Source organism: Pleurodeles waltl, chromosome 6 (assembly GCF_031143425.1).
Source record: "Pleurodeles waltl isolate 20211129_DDA chromosome 6, aPleWal1.hap1.20221129, whole genome shotgun sequence".
Classification (NCBI taxonomy): Eukaryota; Metazoa; Chordata; class Amphibia; order Caudata; family Salamandridae; genus Pleurodeles; species Pleurodeles waltl.
In genome coordinates this window covers 1,052,909,226-1,052,930,416 of record NC_090445.1, presented here as the reverse complement: position 1 = coordinate 1,052,930,416, position 21,191 = coordinate 1,052,909,226, and the positions used below count along the sequence as shown (strand labels likewise).

Below are 21,191 nucleotides of genomic sequence, written 5' to 3'. Positions count from 1 at the left end.
ACTATTGTCACGCCCTTAGAGACAGGCTGCAGCCAACTCCCGCTGCTCATGGCCAAAGGGCCGTGCGCAGCTGGTGTTGGGAGGTTAGGGAGATTGACCACAGGCAGTATTTGGATTAACGTATAGTAATGAAAATTACTTTACGTTAGAAAAACCACAGACATTCACTGAAAAACCAAAGGCTACAGGGAAGTTATAGTTTGGAAATAGAATTTTAAAAAAACCCATAAAAATTCACTTAAAAAAACAAAGGTTACAGGGGAGGTATAGTTAGGCTCACATTTTAAGTGTAGGAAACCACAGAAATTCACCTGTTATAGTTAGAGTTATCTTAAGTAACAGTAACTCTTGCCCTATAATTATAACTCGCACCTTCGCCATGCACTGCTAATTACCCCACAAATTACAACACTCATGACATCTTTGATAACAACATTGATAATATCAATGTCATATTTGCAGTAAATGTTTTGACAAAAAAAACTGCATGGTGGGGGTGCGAGTTACCTTCGGTCTCCTTCCATTGTATAGAAGAAGTCCAACCAGAAGACAGTGGTGTCACACACACAGCTCTCAAATTGAGACAATCAAATGGTCCTGGAGTGGTGAAATCAAGACAATCAAGGGCAGGTTGGATAGAGTTCAGAACTTGGGCTGAATGGGGAACGAGAAATGTGTTATTTTTTAGACACAAAGTTTAGAAAGTTTTAAAACCATAATGCTAATCGGTTTATCACTTTTACACTGACAACTTTGACACCATGTATTTTTAAAATGCTTGCATATTGAAATGATCAGACATTTAGGTACATATAGGGGGTCATTCTGACCCTGGCGGTAGACTACCGCCAGGGCCAACGACCGCGGATGCACCGCCAACAGGCTGGCGGTGCATCCCAGGGCATTCTGACCGCGGCGGTACAGCCGCGGTCAGAAACGGAAAACCGCTGCCCTGAGGAATCCTCCATGGCGGCGCTGCAGGCAGCGCCACCATGGGGATTCCGACCCCCTTACCGCCAGCCTGGTTCTGGCGGTTTTGACCGCCAGAACCTGGCTGGCGGTAACGGGTGTCGTGGGGCCCCTGGGGGCCCCTGCAGTGCCCATGCCAATGGCATGGGCACTGCAGGGGCCCCCTAACAGGGCCCCACTAAGATTTTCAGTGTCTGCATAGCAGACACTGAAAATCGCGACAGGTGCAACTGCACCCGTCGCACCCTTCCCACTCCGCCGGCTCCATTCGGAGCCGGCATCCTCGTGGGAAGGGGTTTCCCGCTGGGCTGGCGGGCGGCCTTCTGGCGGTCGCCCGCCAGCCCAGCGGGAAACTCAGAATTACCGCGGCGGTCTTCTGACCGCGTAGCGGTATTCTGCCGACGGAACTTTGGCGGGCGGCCTCCGCCACCCGCCAAAGTTAGAATCACCCCCATAATGCTTGCCATAACAATTTTGTGTCTTGTGTGCTATCACAGATAACATGCTCACCTGAATCTGATCCTATTGTATTTTTATACCTTATGGAATATGATTTATAACTCTCTGTAACTCAGTAACTCAAGGAACTGAGCAGTGTTTTTCTATTGCAACAATTTGTTGATAGGGCACCAACTGGTACCCTATTTATTACAGGAGTGCAGTTTCTCAATTTTGAGCAGCCGGGGTTCTCATCTTTTAAGAATGGTCTGCATATGCACAATCCTCCACCCACTCGACATATCCATCTCAGCCAAACTCATAAGAATTTGACACAATTATGGAGACAATAGTTGATTGTTTTCCCTTCTCTATTGTTCTGGAGAAGCTCTTTGATATACCGACTAATCCAAGGGCATACAAACTGAAGGCATTTGACTGCAGTCATATTTATATTTTTCTTCTTCACACTATCTACTTTTTTGTTCAAGTGCATGAATCACTGGTACACTGTTATATTACTCCTCCTCTTGAGCTGTTTAGTTATTGTTGTAGCATTCATTGTCTTGGTGTTGATTGGTTCTAGATATTGTTCTTAGAAACTACTATCCCAATACATTTGGTTAAACGGAAAGGGCAATAAATAATAAATAAAGATTAATTATGGATTCACTTGAGATAGTTTTAACTATCGAGTGTGGTGTTCTGTATGTCTGATCCCCATTTGTCGTTTTATGTAGTATGTTTTTTTTTCCCCCTCCCTTTTGCTCCATTTCGTACATTGGCTAGCGTGGAAATGTGTCAGCATAGCCACATAATGAAGCATGGCAATATTAGTGGGTGGGGGCAGTTTTCCTAACTAATGTGCTGTGTCTCTAGCTGGTGGGGCCCACCTTTTTGGTTCTCCACTTTGATTTCTTGGCCTTTGTGTGCTACAAGAGGTAAGCACACACATGCAGGGGCATAGACTTTGCATTCAAAATTCAAATAATCTGTAAATAAAGTACAAGGCAACATTACATTTCAGCATTCACAATTGTTCTTACATATTTCCATTGTTAATCCCTGTGCCATTGCAGCTGACATTCGCCCCCCCAGCCCGGCGGGTGTTTAGAAACAGTAAAGGCTCCAAACAGCGTGCAAATTCTGTGCAATATTCTGAGTTGATCTGAAATAAGGAACAAAAAAGACTTCATGTGATTATACTGAACGTACATTGGAATTCCTCTTATTTTTGTAGGATTTTGAATTCCATGCATAGTGATTTATTTCATGATGAAAGTACAAGCAAGTGGAGTACAAGCTTAAAAAAAGAATTAGCATAAGGGAGTTGAAACCTATTGGAGGATACTTCTAGCACAGCATAATATTTTCTTTTTCAAAAGAATAAGATCATCGTGTGCAATGTGTACTAATGAATGCTGCACACTTATGCCAACAGGACTGAGTTTTTAAATATAATGTGACTTTTGTGTAATGTACAAAAAAAAACTGCATGCATGCTCAGCAAGTTCCTTTTTGGGTGCAGCATGGAGGAACAGCCGTGTAAATGGCCTTGACCATGCAAGATCATCACTACCTTTTGAACCAAGTAATTGAATGAAGAATTTGTGATGATCACATTATAGTTATAGAAAATTCCAAAAGCTCAGGTAGTTTGCGAGTAATGTCCTAATCACTGTTAGAAATGGGGTCTTTGGTTGGCAGTCAGGTTACCCCCGTCCAAGCAAGGACCCTCACTCTAGTCAGGGTAAAGGAGAATCACCCTCAGTTAACCCCTGCTCACCCCCTTCGTAGCTTGGCACAAGCAGACAGGCTTAACTTCAGAGTCTAGGTGTAAAGTATTTGTACCAACACACACAGTAACTCAGTGAAAACACTACAAAATGACACAACATAGGTTTAGAAAAATAGAAATATTTATCTAAACAAAACAAGACCAAAACGACAAAAATCCAACATACACAAGTCAAGTTATGAATTTTAAAAGCAAAGAAGTCTTAAATCCTTGAGAAAACAGTTCTAACACTGTTAGCGTTTAAAAGTACCTGGGTAGCGTCAAAATAACATGCACGGGCGAGTGTGCGTCGGGAAAGGCCAACGATGCATCGATTTCTCATTCACTAGTGAGACCATGCGTCTTTTCTCCTTCTATAGTTCCGTCGGCATGTGCCGTTTCTTCTCTCTGCAGGAGAGTGATTTGTTGTTTTTCCACGCCCAGCGATGCTGCGGTAAAAATCCAGCCGCACAGTATCCGAAAAACCGCGCTGTGTGGGTTGCGTTGTTACCAGCCTCTGTTAGTAGTGTTGCGTGTCGTTTCTCCAGCCGTGTGCATCGATCTTCCAACCGCGCTGCAGACGGAGCATCGCTTTCAGCTGCAAAGCCGGCGGCACGTTGTTTTTTCAGCTGCATCTCGGAGTTTGCGTCAAAAATGTCCCTCCGCGGTGGTCTGTGCGTGGATTTTCAGTCTTGGTCTGTCAGCTTCATCTTTCAAGGCCCAAGGAACTGGATAGGGCACCACTTGGCAGGGCAGGAGTCTCAGCAGAGAGTCCAGGTGCTGGCATGGGAAGTCTTTGATGGCCCTGAGACTTCAACAACAGGAGGCAAGCTCAGGAAAAGCCCTTGGAGATTTCTTCACAAGCAGGAATGCACAACAAAATCCAGGCTCTGTCCCCTTTCACCAGGCAGAAGCAGTAACTGCAGGATAGCTCCAGAAAGCACAGTCACAGGCAGGGCAGCTCTTCTTCTTCAGCTCACCAGCTCTTCTCCAGGCAGAACTTCCTCTTGATTTCCAGAAGTGATCTCAAGTCTGTGGTTTTGAGTGCCCTTCTTATACCCATCTTGCCCTTTGAAGTAGTATTACTTCAAAGAAAAGTCTCTCTTGTTTGTGAAATCCTGCCTTGCCCATGCCAGGCCCCAGCCACACACCCGGGGGGTGGTGATTGCTCTGTGTGAGGGCAGGCACAGCCCTTTCAGGTGTAAGTGACCACTCCACCCCTCCCTCCTAGCAGAGATGGTGATCAGGATATGCAGGCTACACCCCAGCTCCTTTTGTGCCACTGTCTAGAGCAGTGATCTCCAAACATTTTAATGCCGCGCCACCCAGTTGAAAAATAAAAATCATTGGCCCCCTCTCAGAATTTTTCACAATTATTTTATAAAGATGGCAATGTTTAAATATGTCTTATACTATTTAAACATTGCAGTTAAGTACTGTTACCTTTTAAAAATGCAATAACATGCTTCTGCTTAAAACAAAGGCCTGTTATCTGTCTAATGCTTCTTTTGGCCAGAGTCTGGCGCGCCCCCTAGGATCACTTGAGGCCCCCCTAGGGGGGCCCGCCCCTCAGTTTGAAGAGCTCTGGTCTAGAGAGAGGTGCAAACAGCCCAACTGTCAAACTGACCCAGTCAGGGAATCCACAAACAGGCAGAGACACAGAATGATTTAAGCAAGAAAATGCTCACTTTCTAAAAGTGGCATTTTTAAACACACAATCTTAAAATCAACTTTACTAAAAGATGTATTTTTCAATTGTGAGCTCAGAGACCCCAAACTCCACACATATATCCGCACCTCAAGGGAATCTACACTTTAATCATATTTAAAGGCAGCCCCCATGTTAACCTATGAGAGGGATAGGCCTTGCAACAGTGAAAAACAAATTTGGCAGTATTTCACTGTTAGGGCATATAAAACATAATAGTATATGTCCTACAATAAACACACACTTCACCCTGCCCATGGGGCTACCCGGGGCCTACCTTAGGGGTGTCTTTAATGTAAGAAAAGGGAAGGTGTAAGCCTGGCAAATGGGTACACTTGCCAAGTCAAATTTGCAGGTTAAAACTGCACACACAGACACTGCAGTGGCAGGTCTGAGACATGATTACAGGGCTACTAATGTGGGTGGCACAAACAGTGCTGCAGTCTCACTAGTAGCATTTTATTTACAAGCCCTGGGCACCACTACTGCATTGCACTAGGGACTTACCAAGAAATCAAATATGCCAATCATGGATTAACCACTTACATACACATTTGAACTTTAGCACTGGATAGAAGTGGTAAAGTGCCCCGAGTAACAAAAACAGAGTCCAGCACACATCAAAAACCTGGGAAACCGAGGCAAAAAGTTAGTGGAGACCATGCCAAGGATGCCAAGTCTAACAATAATATAACATAATAAAATCCATTTGTAGAAATGCACCAAATTCTTTACATTTTTTGTTTAATTTTCCATTTATTGCTGGAAACTAGAATAAGACGTATTAGAGGATTCCATTACATTAAGATGACAGAGCTCCTTCATCACTAATATACCCCATCATAAAGCACATTGGCCTTCATTACAAGAACAGCGGTAAAAACCACCTAATGCCGCGGCGACAGCCGCCAAAAGACCGTCACCGCGGCTACCAGCCGTCTGCCATATTATGACCACAGCCAGATGTCCACCACAAGAATGTCAGAAATCTGGCTGTGGCCATACCAACCGATGGCGGTAAGATAGCGCTGCTACCACCAGCAGTGCCATGCCAGTAGACCGTCGCCAGCTGTATTATGACAAATAATACAGCCTGGCGGTGTTCTGTTGACGGGTGCTGCTGGTGGTAGCAGCGTCTCCTGCCGGAGGACTCTCTGGATCCAGGTAAATCGGGTCTTCAACAGGGGATGGGGGTGGGGGGTGTTGTGTGTGTGTGTGTGGAGGTGTGTGAATATATGTGTGTGCGTGAATGTGGGTGTGTGTTGAGTGTTGAATGCGTGTGTGCATGTACGGATGTGTGAGTGCGTGCATGTTGTGAAATGTGAATGCGTGTCTGCGTGTATGTTTGCAATGTGTGCAGATGTGTCTGTCATTGGATGTATGCATGCGTGTATGTATGTGTGAATGAGTGTGTGTATGTGTGAATGTGTGTGTGTGAATGGGGCGTGGATGTTGGAGGGTATGGAGAGGAAGGGGTGTGGGGTATTAACTCGAGAGGTGGGGGGAGACCCCTATCAGTGACAGGGAAGGAATTCTCTGTCACTGATATGGCCTACTGCCATAGTTTTGGTGGCGTTACAAACGCCACGAAAACCATGGCGGTAGGCGGGGTCATAATCCCGCAGGCAGCACAATGGCAGCCATGGTGGTTGGAGTGGTATATTGGCAGGTTGGCTTAAGTCGACAGCCTGTTGGCAGTAGTTACCGCCACATTATTGCCGACCGCCGGGGTCGTAATGACCCCATAATGTGTTGCAGCTATGAAATGGGCAACATATGTAAGTATAAATAAGGGTAAAGAGATCTCTGTGTAGAGCCAGGGCTAACATGATATTCAACCTGTTTTGTGCTTGTTCGTTTCTCCCTGGCGGGACTCGAGATCCCAGAGAGCATCTTGCCCGTATTGGACATAGCTGTTGAGGGGGGGGAGGAGCCACCACATTATGGCGCCGTTACTCTCCCGCACCGTGGGACACTGTTTCGTGCCTATTTGTTTCTCCCTGGTGGGACTCGAGGTACCAGGGAGCCCCGTGCCCGAATGGGACACAGCTGCTGCGGGGGGGAGGAGCCACCAGAATCGCTTATATCACTGGTACTCTCTCCATGGTGTGCGACCTTGTTTTGTGCCAGTTCATTTCTCCCTGGTGGGGCTCGAGGTCCCAGGGAGCACCTTGCCCACATTGGACACAGCTGCTGCAGGGGAGAAAATCCACCGCAAGCGCTTATAGCACTGTTACTCTCCCCGTGGTGCAGGACCCTGCTATGTGCCTTTTCATTTCTCCCTGGTGGGACTTGAGGTCACAGGGAGTACCTTGCCTGCATTGGACACAGCTGCTGCAGGGGAGAAAAGCCACCGCAAGCGCTTATAGCGCAGTTACTCGCCCCACGGCATGGGCTGCACCGGGCCAAAGCCTGGACCAAGGGCATGCTCGTCCTGCGCCATTCGGTGACAGAAGGAGGCAGGGCAGGGCCAACCCTCTTGGCCTTGTAATTAAGTACCCCAGGTATCCTGGGACAAAACTCCATGTAAACACTGTCAAAGGTACTTTTGTTTCTTGTCTCCCAGCCATATCCCTCCCTAGAAAGGGCTGTTCCAGTTTATTCTAACGTATGTCATTGACTCATCCTGCTTTGTATTGATTATTTTACCTATTATTTAGATTGGGAACTGCCTTTTCCAGTACTATTTGCTGGGAGAAAAGCCTCCCTTGTGTTGGCTCATTTCCGGGACTTTGTGACCTTTCCTTATTTCACAGTATTGTGTGCTTGGAAAGATTGTTTGTGCTATAATGGGTAAAAGCAAAGCCCAAGATGGGGCCCCTGCGAACTTGCATGTCAAAAAATTATCCTCTGCAGCAACTGGTAACAATGTCATGGATGTGGTTGATACTTTGTTATCTGAATTCCAAGAAATTGCAAACTCCTCACCTCCTCCTATACTCAGTGACCCTAATGCCCTAATCACAAACTCACCAAAGGCTCTACCTATTCCCCCTCACAAAAAGAAAACTGTTAAGCGTATTCCTCAAATGTTTAGTAAACCTCCCTGGGGTACTTGAACTGGCATAGGCACTGGTAGTATAGGAGGCATCAAACAACTGCACCTTTATGCTTCTGAGCAGACTTTAGGCACCCAGGTGGTTGATCAGCTTGAGTGCCGCAGTAGGTATGGAGTTCTATTTGTAGCAGGCATCGGAGCAGAGGGACAAAGGGGGTGATTCTAACCCTGGCGGTCGGTGATAAAGCGGCGGCCAACCCGCCAACAGGCCAGCGGTCCAAAAACAGGAATTCTGACCCTGGCGGGAACCGCCAACACAGCCCGCCACATTAACACTCCGACCGCCACGGCGGGACCGACAAACAGCGCGGCGGTCACCGCCAACAGCCAGGCGGCAGACAATGTTCCGCCCACACTATCATGACCGGCCAATCCGCCACCTTTTCTGGGTCGGGCGCACCGCCGATAAAAACACGGCGGAAACAGACTACGAACGGGAAAACGCGCACCTCTACGCACTCCAGGAGGAAGGAGGACAGCATGGAACCCGAATTAAACATCCTACCTGCTCTCGTCTACCTGCTCATTTACCACGAGTACGAACGCCGGCGCAGACGACAACGGTGAGTACTGCACCTACGACACAGGGGAGGGGGGAGGACGAAAGGTCACGTGCACACACATACGCGATACACCCACCCCCCCAAACCATGTACACACCAATGCAGAGCAACAAGTCACAGTGAAACCACCCAAACCCCCGTAAAGAAAACAAGGACATAATTAAATAGTGACTCGAAATTTATGGGAAAAAAAACCCACTGATAAGTCACGGTCAAATAGCTATAACAACTCAAAAATCCAAATTCAATATCCAGTGCATACGAAAAACCGAGGCAATAAGTCCTGCACAAGTAACGAGATTCAAAGTGTCCGTGGGCCAAAGGGTAGCAACACAAGGGCAAAGCGCACACAGGAGACCTGAGTCCTTTGGAGAGAACACTGCAGGGGCATCTGATGAAAAAACTACAGGCACCTCAGGGGGAAGGGATGGGGGGGGGGGCACCACAGCCACATAATTCCACGATGCCAGATCCACGAAGGGGCCACCATGCCCACTCGGCCATCCTGGGGAGTGCAAAGCCACAGTCCCTCAAGTCTCTACAGTGGGTGGGTTGCCCACTCGGCCATCCTGGGGAGTGCAAAGCCACAGTCTCTCAAGTCTCTACAGTGGGTGGCTTGCCCACTGATCAATCCTGGGGAGTGCAAAGCCACAGTCTCACAAGTCTCTACAGTGGGTGGCTTGCCCACTGATCAATCCTGGGGAGTGCAAAGCCACAGTCCATCAGGTGGATTACAGTCTCCACTGGTCAAGGAGGAGGCATGGTGGGCACAGTGAAGCATTAACAGTGCTTGACAGGAAGGGCCCAGCGGAGCGGTGCTTGAGATGAAGGGCCCAGCGGAGCGGTGCTTGAGACGGCGGTGCCCAGCGGAGCGGTGCTTGAGACGGCGGTGCCCAGCGGAGCGGTGCTTGGGATGAAGGGCCCAGCGGAGCGGTGCTTGGGATGAAGGGCCCAGCGGAGCGGTGCTTGAGATGGCGGGGCCCAGCGGAGCAGTGCTTGAGATGAAGGGCCCAGCGGAGTGGTGCTTGAGATGGCGGGCCCAGCGGAGCGGTGCTTGACAGGAAGGGCCCAGCGGAGGGGTGCTTGGGATGAAGGGCCCAGCGAAGCGGTGCTTGAGACGGCGGTGCCCAGCGGAGCGGTGCTTGAGATGAAGGGCCCAGCGGAGCGGTGCTTGAGACGGCGGGGCCCAGCGGAGCGGTGCTTGAGACGGCGGTGCCCAGCGGAGCGGTGCTTGGGATGAAGGGCCCAGCGAAGCGGTGCTTGAGATGAAGGGCCCAGCGGAGCGGTACTTGAGATGAAGGGCCCAGCGGAGCGGTGCTTGGGATGAAGGGCCCAGCGGAGCGGTGCTTGAGATGGTGGGGCCCAGCGGAGCGGTGCTTGAGATGAAGGGCCCAGCGGAGTGGTGCTTGAGATGAAGGGCCCAGCGGAGCGGTGCTTGAGATGAAGGGCCCAGCGGAGCAGTGCTTGAGATGGCGGGGCCCAGCGGAGCGGTGCTTGACAGGAAGGGCCCAGCGGAGCGGTGCTTGAGATGAAGGGCCCAACGGAGCGGTGCTTGAGACGGCGGTGCCCAGCGGAGTGGTGCTTGAGACGGCGGTGCCCAGCGGAGCGGTGCTTGAGACGGCGGTGCCCAGCGGAGCGGTGCTTGGGATGAAGGGCCCAGCGAAGCGGTGCTTGAGACGGCGGTGCCCAGCGGAGCGGTGCTTGAGACGGCGGTGCCCAGCGGAGCGGTGCTTGGGATGAAGGGCCCAGCGGAGCGGTGCTTGAGATGGCGGGGCCCTGTTCAGCGGTGCTCTTCTGCACGGCAGGGCCCTCTTCAGCGGTGCTCTTCTGCACGGCGGGGCCCTCTTCAGTGGTGCTCTTCTGCCCGGCGGGGCCCTCGTCAGCGGTGCTCTTCTGCCCGGCGGGGCCCTCTTCAGCGGTGCTCTTCTGCACGGCGGGTCCCTCTTCAGCGGTGCTCTTCTGCACGGCGGGGCCCTCTTCAGCGGTGCTCTTCTGCACGGCGGGGCCCTCTTCAGCGGTGCTCTTCTGCACGGCGGGGCCCTGTTCAGCGGTGCTCTTCTGCACGGCGGGGCCCTCTTCAGCGGTGCTCTTCTGCACGGCGGGGCCCTCTTCAGCGGTGCTCTTCTGCACGGCGGGGCCCTCTTCAGCGGTGCTCGTCCAGTAGGTCAAGGGAGCCAGACCTGGCCTGGGCTCCCTGCTCACTCGCCCTCCGACCGTGCTGTTGCTGGACCCTTCGGTGACGGAGTCCTGGGCCCTTTGGTGTCTTTCCTAACACCCGGGATGGGGCTTGTGGGCCCCTCCTGCTCCGCGCTCCTGCTGGCTGACTTTTCCGCCCTGCTGCCCTTTCGCTCCTTAGATGGGGCTCTCGGGCCCTTGCCTCCCCTAGCTGTTGTGGCTGGTGAAGTGGGCGAACTTGGCTCCTTGGGGGCAGCCGTGTCAGTCCTCTCACGGCGGCCCTTCAGCTTCCTGGTCTTCTTGCCTGGTGGGGGGCTGGCTGTCCCCTTGCTGCTGATTGAGGTGTCACTGCTGGCAAAGGGTGGGCTCCAGAACCCATGCACCACAGTGACACTCGAAGCTGGGCTGGTGGTGGCTGAGGTGCTCTTGGGACTCTTTGCAGATGGAGGGGGTGGGTCAGTGGAGGGAAAGAGGTCAAGATTAGCAAGGAAAACTTTCTTAGGACCAAGGTAAAAGGTAGGAGAAGTGGAGATGGAAGTGGAGGGAGAGGATGTGGTTGTAGGAGAGTCAGGTGTGCTGTCTTTGGGTGCAGGTGCATGTGCTGGAGGCTGTCGTGAGGTGGATGGCTGTTGGGTGGGTGTCTGCCTGCGTTTGTGTGTCTTGGAAGAGGGGGTGACAGACACAGTGGGAGAGGACACAGGGGACGTGTAAATGGCAGTGGGGGTGGTGACTGCACGTGTGCGGACTGGACTGGAGGGTGTGCTGGTGATGGAAGCACTGGCTGATGGTGGTGTGCATGCAGGTGTGAGTGTAGACGTCACAGGGAGGGAGGAGGGAGACGAGGAGGAGGGGGACACAGAGGTGGTAGTGACTGTTGGAATGTCTGCATCTGGGTGTTGCTTGCGTGAATGCTTGTGGGTTCTGTGGTGCTTGTGTCTGGATGAGCTGCCCTTGGGTGTTGAGGTGTGTGCAGGCTGGTCTGATGGTGTGGATGGGATAGGCTGAGGAACAGGAGACAGAGACAGGCTGGAGGCAGTCAGAAGAGGGAGGCTGGAAACAGGGACAATGGCTGCCGTCAGTGCTGAGGCCAGAGCATTGAACGATCGTTGATGGGCAGCCTGACCCGAATGAATGCCCTCCAGGTAGGCATTGCTCCGATGCACCTCCCTTTCTACCCCCTGGATGGCATTCAAAAGGGTAGTCTGCCCAACAATGAGTGTCCTGAGGAGATCAATGACCTCCTCACTGAGGGCAGCAGGGGTAACAGGGGCAGGGGCTGAGGTGCCTGGGGCGAAGGAGACGCCCGCCTTCCTGGGCGAGCGGGCACGGAGCGTAGGCTGAGGGGCTGCTGGGAGGGCGGGGCTGGTGCGCTGGGTGGCGGCTGTACCTGTAGAGGCGGGGGGCCCGGATGTTGCCGCCACCGCTAGGGAGCTCCCATCCGAGGACGTATCGCTGTCGCTGGTGTCACCACCGGTCCCCGTTGTGGTGCTCCCCTCGCCCTCCGTCTCACTGGTGCCCTCGGTGTCTGTTCCTGGTCCCACCAGGGCCTTGTGACTTGCAGCTCCCTCGTGCTCCGATGCCAATTCTCCTCCGCCTGATGATGCTAATGCACAGATGCACAAGAAGACGAAGAAGAAGGGTGGGGGGAGAAAAACGAAGACCAGGTTGAGTGCATGCAATGTCAACACCGTTGGCGGAGAGGACAGACACAGGAGCCTCATGCACTAAGCCGCGCATTTGGGGTACACTACTCAGTACTTCTGACTAGGACAACAGGGCTAGAGACGACAAAGGCGCACATGTGTGATGCTGGACCATTGATAGCTGTACTTGTCACCCTACAGAGGTGGGGGCCGGGAGCACAGGGCCATGCCTAAAGGAGAGGACTACACTACAGAAAGCGCCCTGGCCTAATGTCACCCCCAACCCTCCTCCCCCACCCAGACGCCTCCACTGCGCAGAGAGATAGCAGAATGTGCTGATACTCACCCCCTTGTGTCTGCTGTGATGTCCTCAAGCGCCCATCCAAATCAGGGTAGGCCACCGCCAGGATCCGGGACATCAGGGGGGTCAGGGTACGACTAGCACCCCTCCTAGGTTGGGAGGCCATCCCCAGCAGTGACTCGGCGGTCTTCCTAGTCCCGCGGCGGATGTCCTCCCACCTCTTGCGGCAGTGGGTGCCCCGTCTGACGTGGACCCCCAGGGCCCGGACTTCCTTGGCGATGGCACGCCATATGTCCACTTTCTGATGGGCGCTGACCTATTTCACATGTACAGGGTGGGAAGGAGAAATCATCATATTCCTGCATGTTAGATGCGATTGGCCCCCCTCCCCAACCTTGCCATATGGCACATGCTCTCATTTGTCGTGCGTTGCACTCCTCATTCGCCCCCCACCCCACCAACTTAGCATCCACCCCACTCCACACAGGCATAGCCCATTCAATGTGCACCCAGTGTACTTACCTGTTGGTCTGGAGGACCGTAGAGTAACGCATACTGGGGGAGGACCCCGTCCACGAGTTTCTCCAACTCTTCGGAACTGAAGGCGGGGGCCCTTTCCCCAGTCGCAGCAGCCATTGTCACTTCCAGACCGAGGTCACAGCAGCACTTGCAGTATAGGTCCTCTCCTGTGGAAGATCAGGTCTCGAGTGATTAAGCAGATAGAAAATGGCGGTCACGCCCGCTGCGGTGCGTACCGCGGCGGTGCGTACCGCGACCGCCGGCGCACCTCATTATTGGCTCCTGAAACCCATACGCTTCAATGTTAGCCAATGCGGCTTCGTATAGCGGTCTTCGACCGCCTACCGCCACGGTGTGCCACGCCAGCGCATTGACCTCACATCCCATTGTCCCACTTCACAGGTCAGGCAGCCGCCATTTCAAGGGCCCACTTGGCATAATTTGTACTGCGTCACACAGGCCTAGGCCTTGCATTGCCACACATACACGCCTTTCAATACATAGATAATCGTCTGCTATGCATGCAGTGGTGAACGTACCTGTGACTTGCTTGACTCTGTGCTCCATGTTGTCCTTCCTAGGCACCGTCCGCTGGGACTTGCGAGGAGAAGGATGAATCCTCGCGTGTACCGACCGCTGGTGGACCTGTCGACAATGGAAGAACGCCACATCATACTACAATACCGACTTGACCGAGCCACTATACATGAACTGTGTGCCCAGCTGGAGCCAGCCCTGATGTCCCCCATTCGCCAACCCACAGGAATTCCCCCTCTAGAGCAGGTTCTGTCAGTCCTCCATTTTCTGGCAAGTGGCTCATTCCAGACAACAGTGGCCATGTCATCTGGAATGTCTCAGCCTATGTTTTCAAAAATCTTGTCCAGAGTGTTGTCTGCCCTGACGAAACACATGCGGCGCTACATTGTATTCCCTGAGGAGGTAGATTTGGCCACTGTGAAGGGTGATTTTTATGCCCTTGGACATATCCCCAATATAATTGGTGCCATTGATGGGACCCATGTGGCTTTAGTACCCCCAAAAGACGATGAGCAGGTGTACAGAAACAGGAAAAGTTACCATTCGATGAACGTTCAGGTGGTCTGTTTGGCTGACCAGTACATCTCCCATGTGAATGCCATGTTCCCTGGGTCAGTGCATGACGCGTATGTGATGCGAAATAGCAGCATCCCTTATGTGATGGAACAGCTACAGAGACAACGTGTGTGGCTAATTGGTGACTCTGGTTACCCCAACCTGCCTTGGCTATTGACCCCAGTGAGGAATCCCCGGACCAGGGCAGAGGAACGGTACAATGAGGCCCATGGGCGAACTAGGAGGATCATTGAAAGAACCTTTGGCCTCCTGAAGGCCAGGTTTAGGTGCCTACATATGACAGGGGGATCCCTGATGTACTCACCAAAGAAGGTGTGCCAGATCATCGTGGCCTGCTGTATGCTTCACAATCTGGCATTGCGACGTCAGGTGCCCTTCCTGCAGGAGGATGGTCCAGATGGTGGTGTTGAAGCAGCTGTGGAGCCTGCGGAGAGTGAAGAGGAGGAAGACGAAGAGGACGACCCAGACAACAGGGACAGAGTTATCCAACAGTATTTCCAGTAGCACACAGGTAGGAATCACCCACGACATTTAACATTTACTGAATGCCACCTGCATCTTTACTTTGTGTATTTCCCCCCAGTTCTTTTAAACTGAAGTTTACTTTTCCCTTCCCTTTTCAGTGCTGTATGACCCACTGCGTGACTTCTGCTTGGTTAGCCCATGGACTAATGCTTATTGACATTGGTATGTTGTCCACACATAAATTACAGAACATTATTGATAAGTAATGTGTTATACATTTGTAATTAATACAGGCTGACTCCAGAATGATTTATGTGCAATGAGTGATTTATTTTTAGTGCTATATATTGGTACATGATATTAAAACGGTGAAGGGTGAGGGTGGAGTTATGTCCATGGCAGAGTCCAGTTCTCGGTCGCACAGGTGCATTGTTCATATGGCTGTGGAAGGATGGAGCAGGGGCAGTTCAAGGTTGGACAGGGTGACACTGTGGGACAGTGGAATGACATCCGGGGGGATATTAGGCTGGCGGGGGTCTTGGCATCCTACTCTGTCTTCCTTTGAGATCTCAGGTTCCTCTTGCGGGGTGGTTGTTCTTCAGCAGGAGGTGGGGTTCTGGTGGCCCGTCGTTGTGTGGGGGCCTCCTGACCACTAGCGCCGGCGGAGGTGGTAGGCTGTTCCTGGCTAGTGACAGGGGCCCTTTGCGGTGCCACATGGTCCCGCAATGTGGTTTCTATCCGGTTGAGGGCCTGGACTATGGTCCCCATAGCGGTAGCGATGTCCCGGAGTTCATTGCTGAACCCCATGTACCGTTCCTCCTGCTGTGCCTGGATCTCGGTGAACCTGGCCAGTACCGTCGCCATCGTCTCCTGGGAGTGATGGTATGCTCCCATGATGGTGGTGAGGGCCTCTTGGAGAGTCGGTTCCCTGGGCCTGTCCTCCCCCCCTGTCGCACAGCAGCCCTCCCAGTTGCCCTGTTTCCCCGGGCCTCTGTCCCCTGGACGGTGTGCCCACTACCACTGCCCCAAGGTCCCTGTTGTTGTTGGGGTGTTGGGTCAGCCTGGGTGCCCTGTAGTGGCGGACACACCGCTGATTGACACGTCCGCGAGACAGAGGCATGGGCCCGCTGGGTGGGAGCTGTGCTATTATTCCCAGAGGGGTTTGGGTCTGCTGTGGCCTGTGTCTGTGTGTGGGGACCCGACTGTCCAGAGGTCCCCGATGGTCCGGGCTGGTCGTCAGGTTCTAGGTCGACAGAGCTGCTGTCCTCGCTGGGGGCCTGTTCTGGGGGTGGGATGGACATCTCTGGACCCTCCGTGGCGGTGTGTTGGCGTTCGGGCCCTGCAGGGGTGAAGGAGTATGGTTATTGTTTCTGTGTGTGCCATGGCGTACATTTTGAGTGCCCTTGTCCCCCAGTGCTGGCATTCCCTTGTGGGAGGTGTTGTGAGGGTTTGGGGAGGGTGTATGGGTATGTGCAATGGTCATGCTTTGGTGGTGGCTGTCTATGGTTTGTGTTGGCATTCAGGGGTTGGTGTTGTTTAGGGTGGGTTGTGGTGGTGAGACATTGGCAGGGAGGTTATGTGTTGGGGGGTGATATTGGGGGTGAGGGAGGGGGGGTTGGCATGCTGGTGGTTGGGGGGGGGTGAAGTAGTTGAGATTCGACTTACCAGAGTCCATTCCTCCGTGTTCTCCAGCGAGGCCATCAGGATGCAGGATGTTTACCACCTCTTGCTCCCATGCTGTGAATTGGGGTGGGGTGGGTGGGGGTCCGCCGCCAGTCTTCTGCACAGCGATGTTGTGCCTGGAGATCATCGAGCGCACCTTCCCCCGTAGGTCGTTCCATCGCTTTCTGATATCTTCCCGATTTTGGGGATGCTGTCCCACAGCGTTGACCCTGTCTACGATCCTTTGCCATAGCTCAGCCTTCCTTGCTATGGTGGTGTGCTGCACCTGTGTGCCGAAGAGCTGGGGCTCAACCCTCATGATTTCCTCCATCATGACCCGGAGTTCTTGATCCGAAAACCTTGGGTGTCTTTGGGGTGCCATGGGGTGGTGTGGATGAGGTGTGGGGTGTGATGTGCGTGGTGATATGTGGTGATGTGTGCGTAGATGTGGTGTGGGTGATGAAGTTGGGTTCCTGTGTGTGTTGGGGTTTTCTATTGCTGTGCTCGCTATCTCTATCTCTCTCGCTCTCGCCTTCGCTCCGATTTCCAACTAGTGGGGGTTTGTGGGTGATGTGGGTGTGTGTTTTATAGTTGATTGGATGTGTGGGAGCGTTGTTTGTATGTGTCTCAGGTGTGCGTATTTAAAAATGTCCAATGTGGCAGTGTTTTGGAGCTGGGTGTGTATTTTGACCGCGGCGGTGTGTACCGCCAATGGAATACAGCGGTTGAAAGACCGCCGCGTGGATTCGTGGGTCAGAATGGCATGGGCGTGTTTGTGTTGGCGTGACGGTGGAGGTTTGTTCATCTCCACTTTTCCGCGGCCCGCTGTTGTGGCGGCCTTCCTTGGATGTCGGAGTTTTGGCGGTTCCACAGTTGGTGGTCAGAATGACCGTGGCGGTCTACCGCGGCCGCGGCGGTAGAATGGCGGACTTCTGACCGGCGGTAAGGGCCTTTTACTGCCGAGGGCAGAATGACCCCCAAAGTGTGGCACTTTTGGATGTCTCCAATGAGGAAATTATGTCCTTGTTCCAAAGCTTAAGGTACACAGTCGAGAGACTTAAGGGGGAGCTAGCTGCCTTGAAAAAAGTAGCTAAGGACCTGGTATTGATTATAGCAAACCCAGCAAAGGGGGTAGCAGCCTTGAGTATGGAAAATCAAGCAAAGGCAGCAGTGGACAGGTGTGAGGGGCCTCCTTATGATAATGGCCAACAGGCCTCTCCCCTACCCCCACCCCAATGGTGTATGTACGTCAGCTGACTTCTGACAATAGTCTCTGGACTCCCCCTATCCCTGTTCCCTTCCCCCCACTGTCACTCTTGTTCCTACCCACTATTTGGCACTGCTCAGGCAACAGACAATGTGCATTTTGAGGGTGCTGGGCTGGGGGACCCCTTCACTGCCACGCCATGGGCAGTGCAGGGGCCCTTCTGTGGCACTTGTTCTCTGCCAGCCTTAACAGGGCAGTTGAACCGCCATGAAAAGTCTGGCGGAGAACAAGGTTGTAATCCGCAGGGCGGCACTGAGTTCAGCACAGCCTTGGCTGATTAAAACCTGCACCGCCATCAGCCCATCAGGATCTGAGATCCTGGCGGGGACGGCAATAGGTTGGCGGGTCTGCCCACCAACCTCATAATGTGGCAGTCAGACCGCCACAGCCGCAGCGTTCTGATAGCCACCACGAGGCTGGCGATCTAAAGCCCGCCTGCCTCGTACTCAGGCCCTGAGTGTCCAGAATGACATGGAGGTAGTTACCCTAGGTAAGACAATCGAAGAGCTGACTACTTTTAAAAATGTAAGAATTAACATTTTTTCCATGCAGGCTGTTGCTGCTGCTGCAAATAATTTCCTCCCGACTTGCCTCGCCAATCTTTCCCCAGCTACTACAACATTCTAAATATAAGGGTAGAAGCAAAGCCAACACAAAATCCAAAACTTTTACTAACTGTTGCAACAACAGTAACCAACAAGCAATATATTTTTGCATAAAAAAATGCAGGCCTTGTAAAGAAGAAACAAAAACATAATTAAAATACATTTGCCTCTCATAAGTGGTCTCTGCTTGTTGAGAGAGCAATTTTCATGGTGGATTAGGGCTCTGCTACCAAATTATTTAATTGGACTTTAATATCAAATGATACACAGCGCTACACTCCATTTCAGAATTTAGCACTTAATGCTAATATTTACTACTTGTCCACATAATGTTTCACATAGCAAATAATGTATATTTATTTAAACATGCTTTTACCTAGGTGTAGGGAAGCCTTTCCCCCTGCCTTTCTCACATCTTAGCGATTGGGTGCTGTAGTGAGGAGGACGTCCTTCGGAACAGCGATACATTGCCATGCACTCTTGAAGAACCTATGTCATTATTCTTAATCTGAAGTCTTCAGATCCATGCATTGGGCCTTTGCGTACCCATTCAGTGCCCAACTGGATGTAAATTATGAACTTGTGATACCTTAATAGCTGAGTGATACTGTGTACAAAATTAAACGAAAAAAATATTGGGGTCATCCCTAGTCACTACTCTTCATCAACTGATTTGCTGTGGCCCTGGTTGCATGTGGAGCTGTATCCCCAAGTGGAATACAGCTCCACCCAATCACAGATGACCCAGGGTTCTAGTCGCTCCACCTTTTTGCCCTGTAACTTGCAACCAGCATAGGCCCCCTCACCCCACCTAATGCCTGTTCAAAGCAAGTGGGAAATGGGTACACAACTGTCCATAGAATTAGAGATAACTATGCATGTTTGGACTCAGTAATTTGGGGTGCACATGGTTATCTTCAAATCCATCACCAATTCTGTTCCCATTTACCACCTACATTGAGCCGGCTGTAATTTTATGGCAAGACCGGAGGCTCATAGTATGCTTCTCTTACTTGCTTTATTTTCAATAGCAGCAGCCAAGAAACTACAGTTCCCATGAGGCTAAAGGTAACAGTAAGCCAATGGGAATAGAAAACATATTGTGTAAAGCACCAATAGGAACTAGGCACATAATATAATCACCATACTTGACTGCAACCAGCCCTCTTTCTTGCTGCTCGCAGTCAAGATAAGTGTTGCGTCAATAATTTTTCTTATACTATATGCATTACTAATGGTGTTATTATTGTTATACGGTATTTCGCTATTGTGCGCAAACTTTTATTTCTTTCTCGTTTGCCAAATTATTCCTTTTATACTCGGCGCTCCCCCCCTACCTCTCGCGCCTCCTGGAACACCACTCGTGCTCCTTCCTCAGCCCAACGGTCAGAACGGTCGCGGCATCCGTTTTCCGCGTCCGACCCGTCCTCACCGTTTGGTGACTCCGCTGCCTTTCTGCCTTGCCGCCCTGCATTAGCCTGTATTCCAGTGCCTCCGGAGGGTCAGAGCCTCTGCTTTTTGAACTCCTCCTTCCTGCAACTCTGGCTACACCTTGTGGGGCGTGTTCTCACTTTCCTCACTATCGTTTTCTCTCAGAATTAACCCTTTCCTGCCCTGACATTATTTTTAGCTCGTTTTTTCCCTCATAATGCATAGCAATAATTCTCCTTTGCATTCAAATAATGATGATGTTACATTTAACCAGGATTTTAATAATTTTATCAATGAAGCTGTGGCTAAAGCCATTTCTGTTTCTATGGAAAAAATGGCCAAAAACATTGAATCCTCTGTTCAAAGTATGGTCTCCAAATCCTTACTGGCCCATTCTGCGGGGGATAGCAGAAAACGTAAATTTAAGGATTTGTCAGCCCAAATAACCCCTCTTAAAGTCACCACTGATGGCGCTACTTTGACTGGTGAAGTTTCTTCACCCCAGGTTGAGGACGAGTCTCCTCCCAGGCCTCCTTTTAAGGAGGGGAATCCGCAGGTATCTCACAAAAAGTGTACTTCCAAATCCAAGCATACTTTGAGCGCGCCAAAAAAGATTGTAATTTCACATATTTTCAATACGGATGATGATATGGGTGACATAGAGGATATGGATGATGCTTCAGATATATGGGGTTCCCAATCCCAGTCCTCCCCTCCTCCAAAAAAACCTAGATTTGACCTTTCCTCTTCAAACCCTTTCACAGCCAAAGTTATTTTAGACTCAGATGGTAATCCCATGTTTGATCCCTCCCTCCTTCACCATCCCAACTCCACAGAATGGTTCCCTTCTTCCCACGTAGGAGACTACATTGCGTCCAGGCTAAGACTTCCCCTAGACAAAAACACGAGGGCCAAATTAAGATCTGAATGCCCTAGACCTTCCCTCTGTTCCAACATTACCTCTACCCCTTCCACAGATCAACCCCTACTTACCTTCTTCTCAAAATTCAGCAAGGATCCCCATAAAGGAGTCAACAAAGCCTGGTTGAATTGTCAAGATAAACTCTTAGACCTGGTAGGCCCGTTGTCACGTATTTTTGATATGGCAGAATCGTCCAGAGCGGAAAACTCAGACATTGATCCAGTGGAACTTTCCCTATGGATTCAGAGAGCCTTCTGTCTCCTAGGCAATGCAAATGCCATTACTCACGAAAGGAGAAAAGGTCTATTGCTCAAATTGGACCCCAAACTCTGGCTTCAATAGATCAGGTATCAAGGCGGACAGACTCCTTTTCAGTGATTCCTTCATCAAAGACCTAGGCAAATTTGTCTCTACCTTTGCCTCCATTGACAAAGCCCAGCAACCCATCAAAAAAGTTTTTACCCAACGGGTTTTTGCGAGGGCCGGTACAGGCAGGAGCCGCTCCACTGGCCGTTCCTTTCGGTCACAAAAACTCAGAGGCTCCTTCAACTCCTCATATCGAACACAATCTTACA

At 51.3% G+C, this 21,191-nt stretch overlaps 1 protein-coding gene across 3 annotated transcripts in view; it reads right to left on the bottom strand.

The window, feature by feature from the left end:
* RNF207 (ring finger protein 207) overlaps positions 1 to 21,191 on the bottom strand; it is a 972,487-nt gene that overhangs the window by 487,177 nt on the left and 464,119 nt on the right. For all 3 annotated transcript variants that reach the window (XM_069240003.1, XM_069240002.1, XM_069240004.1), the window contains one exon: positions 2,454 to 2,575. In XM_069240003.1, the coding sequence (XP_069096104.1) occupies positions 2,454 to 2,575 (122 nt within the window). The remainder of the gene's footprint in view (positions 1 to 2,453; positions 2,576 to 21,191) is intronic.